The sequence below is a fragment of the Colobus angolensis genome, unplaced genomic scaffold (assembly GCF_000951035.1).
Source record: "Colobus angolensis palliatus isolate OR3802 unplaced genomic scaffold, Cang.pa_1.0 Scaffold16, whole genome shotgun sequence".
NCBI lineage: Eukaryota > Metazoa > Chordata > Mammalia > Primates > Cercopithecidae > Colobus > Colobus angolensis.
In genome coordinates this window covers 17,493,279-17,497,415 of record NW_012114710.1, presented here as the reverse complement: position 1 = coordinate 17,497,415, position 4,137 = coordinate 17,493,279, and the positions used below count along the sequence as shown (strand labels likewise).

The window sequence follows — 4,137 nt, the reverse complement described above, 5'->3', positions numbered from 1 at the left end:
CCTAATCCACAGATGGCCAGTTCAGGGCCAGATCATCTGACGTAAGAGCAAAAGGGCTATGTCCCCTTGTGGGAGACAGGGCAAAGCTCTGCATTGTAATGAAGTCACCTTATTCAATGGCACGAATTCACACAGTTTAGAAGTCCAAGAATAATGAAACTGGTAAACATACAAACCAATCAGGCAAAATGAAAACCAAGGAAAGTTTATCTTTTCTTAGCCAAGAGGGGGAAAGGCCAAGGTAGGTAAGACATACACCACAGAATACTTTGTTCTTTTTTATTTAGTCACGACACATCAGTACAACAGAGGTCAAACCCAGTTCAGTGGAGGTCGTTTAACTACACCTGCTAAAAGAATAAACCTGAAAAATGATATTTTATAGCCCAAATCAAATTAAATAAATCAAAGAGAAGGAGGCAGGAAAGCCCTTTTAAATACCTTGGCAACCACAGTTCCATGCACCAAAAGGAAAACTCACATAAAAATTTCCAGTTAAAAGAAAACATGGCGGTTCCAGGAAAATTAGGTTATGCATTTAACAGGTTCCACTGTACTACTCAATTGACCACTTGCACACCATGATCACTTATCCATGTTAACATTTGTGAATTTGAGATCCGTGTGATTAAAAATTCATTGCATTGCTGGGGCTGGTAAATGCAGGCGTATTCTATTCAATTACCTTCAGTTTCCTTTCCACCAACACTCCAAATGAGACCTAACCTATCAGCGGCTCTCTCCTAACTAAATCAGAACTGCCAGTCCTGGCAGACACCAGCAGCTGGTCAGATGGATTCAGGGCCACGAATAGTTTGTACATTCACCTTTCTGCTACAGGAAGTAGAGAATTTACTAGTCTTCTTTCTTGGATAAAGCTGATCATCTGATTTGTCAACGCTTTGTTCAGAAATATAAAATTCAATATAGTTCCCCTCCCCCCAAAAGAATATTATTTATACAACACCTTAATCTGTCAAGATATTAACAAACAGAATCATGTTAACATTAAGCATAGTGGTTTGGAAAATTAATTCTAAAAACAGACCATAACTATACAAGGAGAAAAACAGACCAAAAATACTAAATGTTAAGATTCCCCAAATTTTGGGGCAAAAACGGAATCATTCTGGTTTACAAAGTAAATTAGGCACGGTACAAACCTATCACAAAGTGTTGGCTTATACTCGCTATTTCAATTTAATGTCTTGAACAAAATTTAAGAACTAGTTTTTAAAAACTGCTAATACATGACAAGATGAAAAAAACATTAAAAAAGAAAAAAGTAAACCAACAAACCTTTAGTCTTTAAAAAAAATTTATCTGAAAGTGTACCTTTTTCCTTTTTACTTTTACTGACGACTTTAAGGTGATGTTGGCAACAGTCCAGCCCAGCTGGGATTTTAAACTTTCCCCTCCCTCATTCTACATCAGTTCTTTAAAAAGCTCCAATCTCCGTCCCCCAAGGTCTATAGGGCTTGCCAAGGTTTGCAGCCTGCGTGGGTGCTGAAGGGCTCAGTGCATTGGGAGACAGTAAGTGGAAAGAGCCGAAAGAGAAGGGGAAGGCCGACAGCGAGGCCACTGAGGAGAGCAGAGGCGGCGACAGTTTGGAGGCGGAGGTGACCACAGGGAGCACCGGTCCGAGGCTGCCGCTAGGGGGCGCTCGCAAAGCAGGCGCCTCCGGATGTGCCGAGCCCAGCCTGCCCTGGTGGTGCGGTTCCGTGGGTGAGGCCGTAGTGGCCGCGTTGCCGTGGCCGTTCTGGGGCAGTAACAGCGGGTGAGCGATGTGCGGGTGATGTCCAAAGGCAGTCCCCCAGGGAATGTGTCCAAGGCCCGCGTGGGCGCCGCTCGCGGCTTCCCGCTGGGAGGCGTAGTTGTTGAGATGTGAGACCAGTCGAACTCGAAGCGGGTCAGAGGCATCTAATCCTTCAATGATGCTCAGATAACGGGCAACTTCTGCCAGGCATTCCCGAAATCCCAAACTCCGATAGTCCATAGCAAGGGCGTGCGCATCAAAGTAGCCTAAGGAAAAGAACAAAAGAAAAATCTCAGGGCTTTGCCCGTTTCCCGCATTTCTTCAGTCCCAGAGACAGCCCTTCCTGGCAGATACCTGCATCCCTTAAAACACGACAGTCAAGGGTTCTTCCGAAAGTCTAAATATTTTGGAGTCGACCAAAATCTTTGCATTAATCAACATAAGCAGAATGTGTTTGCTAACGCAAGTTCAAAGCCCAATTAGAAGCTGCAGAGCAGAAATTGCAATTATACCCTACCAGCAGATGAAACTATGCTAATTCCTTTAATGTTTTCCCTCAACAACAACAAAAAATACATCAAGGACAGAGAAACCACAGAGCAGTGAAATTCATTAGACACACAGATGTAAGTTATCATCGTGGAGCTTTTAGGCACTTGGACCTCAGTAAAGCATTTTCCTGCTGGAGACAGACACACAGACCTTGGTCTCCTGTTAGGTTTCCTCTACTTAACCGCAATACATTTCTTTCCTCAAGAGGCATGTGGCAGCGCATTTTTTTTTAAATCCCATATACCAAAATAAGACCACATATTGTTTTTAAATGCTTTTTCTCAAAATAGCAACGGACAAATGTGAGAGCTACCTGATCTGAATCAGGGCTGTCACAACTTTTGAAGACCTCACAAATAATAGGTATTTTCCAAAAGATGCACTAGTTCAATCTGCAGAGAGTTGGGGTGGTGAATTCACTGGAGATGATTCTATGTGCATTTGAAAATGTACTGACAGGGAACTGCACACACCACACACTGTTCTCTCCCCACCCCCAAAGAAAAATCAGGCAGCTACTGCACCAATCCTGGCCTTCAGTCGCTGCTCACTCTATGCTAACCACTCAGAGCCCCCACTAGGTCTAGGAGATGTACCTTTCCCTCCTGCCGTATGCAGCATTTTCAGGTGATCCACGGTCATCTGCAGGATCTCGGCTTTTTCTAGCTTAGCAGATCCCTAAAGATGAGAATGGCAAAAAGATTGATTTGGCACAAGTTCCTTTGGGGAACAACTTAAAATATGCAAACATATATACAAAGATATATGCTTTGTAAAGCGTAAAGTATGGACTAAAGAAAAATCAGTTGTCTTCACAAAATACGCTGGCATCTGTACGAATTCATCTAGGCACAAGCAACACAGCTATTTTCCAAGGCGGATGAGATTAATGGAGGGAAGATTCAGAAGGTGCGGATAGCGACGCTGAGAGCTTTACCTACTTGCTCCATTACCTGCTTCTCAAAAGCACTGGGTACCAGCCTTCTCAGCTCAGACAAACTGTTATTGATCCGGTCTCGTCGGCGCTTCTCAATTATCTGCAGAAGGCAAGCAAAACAAAGGAAGGTATTACCATTAAGACTGTACATTTCAAATACAAAAAAAGGTGGTTATTTCCGTTAAATAACAAAAATAAAACGAGATTGTAAAGAGACTCACTCCTCTCCGTCTTTTTCTGGCCAAAATCTGGGAAGACGTAGTTGGGGACATGGAACCTAGAGCTGAACTCAAGTTTCTGAAAAGAGAAAAAGCACAAACAAAAACTGAAATCGCCGTTAAACGAGGAGAGGTGACCTGAGAGGTCGCCCCCCACACCCTCCCAGCACTCAGACTTTTTTGCCACTTAGGCTGGAAGGCGCCCAGGGGTTCCCTGGCCGCGGGCTGCCGCCAGCCCGCGACGCGCGGAGGTCAGCGCAGAGCACCGGCGCGCCAAGGGTCCTCGCCCGCTGTCACCGCGGCGGGCCTGCGCTCGCCTCCCGCTCTGGCTCCGCTGCGCCGCCGCCAGCTCACCCATTCTCGTCCGCACTCTCCTTCTCCACCTCGATGGTCTCGTCCAGCTCGCTGTCCGAGGAGCTGTACTCGGGGTGAGCTCGCTTCATGCTGGCTGCCCGGAGGATCCAGGGGAGGGTCGGCGCGGCGGGCAGGGAGGAGTTAACTACAGCGGCACGTCTCCGCGCTCGGCTGCTTGCGTTCAGCACACACTGATCCCGCTCACGCTTTGCCTCTGGTTAAAACTCAACCATCCTTTCCCACGCTGAGCCCCTTCCCAGGGCCCTGGGGAGGGCGGGGGAGCGGGGAAGGCGGGCGAGGGGGCGGAGAGGCGGGGGCGG

The 4,137-nt window shown here is 46.6% G+C and overlaps 1 protein-coding gene across 3 annotated transcripts; it reads right to left on the bottom strand.

Moving 5' to 3' along the window:
- Nucleotides 1-265: 265 nt before the first annotated feature.
- Nucleotides 266-4,106, bottom strand: HEY1 (hes-related family bHLH transcription factor with YRPW motif 1). 3 transcript variants are annotated; one of them, XM_011937149.1, is made up of 5 exons: nt 3,818-4,106; nt 3,467-3,542; nt 3,250-3,345; nt 2,905-2,986; nt 266-2,022 (listed from the first exon to the last, which is right to left on the bottom strand). In XM_011937149.1, the coding sequence occupies exons 1-5, from the start codon at nt 3,904-3,906 to the stop codon at nt 1,439-1,441; spliced, it is 927 nt and encodes a 308-aa protein (XP_011792539.1). In that variant the 5' UTR covers nt 3,907-4,106; the 3' UTR covers nt 266-1,438. The 3 variants fall into 3 exon arrangements, with proteins under 3 accessions (XP_011792539.1, XP_011792540.1, XP_011792541.1); XM_011937150.1 differs by having other exon boundaries at nt 3,262-3,345; XM_011937151.1 differs by lacking the exons at nt 2,905-2,986; nt 3,250-3,345; nt 3,467-3,542; nt 3,818-4,106 and adding an exon at nt 2,459-2,729.
- Nucleotides 4,107-4,137: the final 31 nt, after the last annotated feature.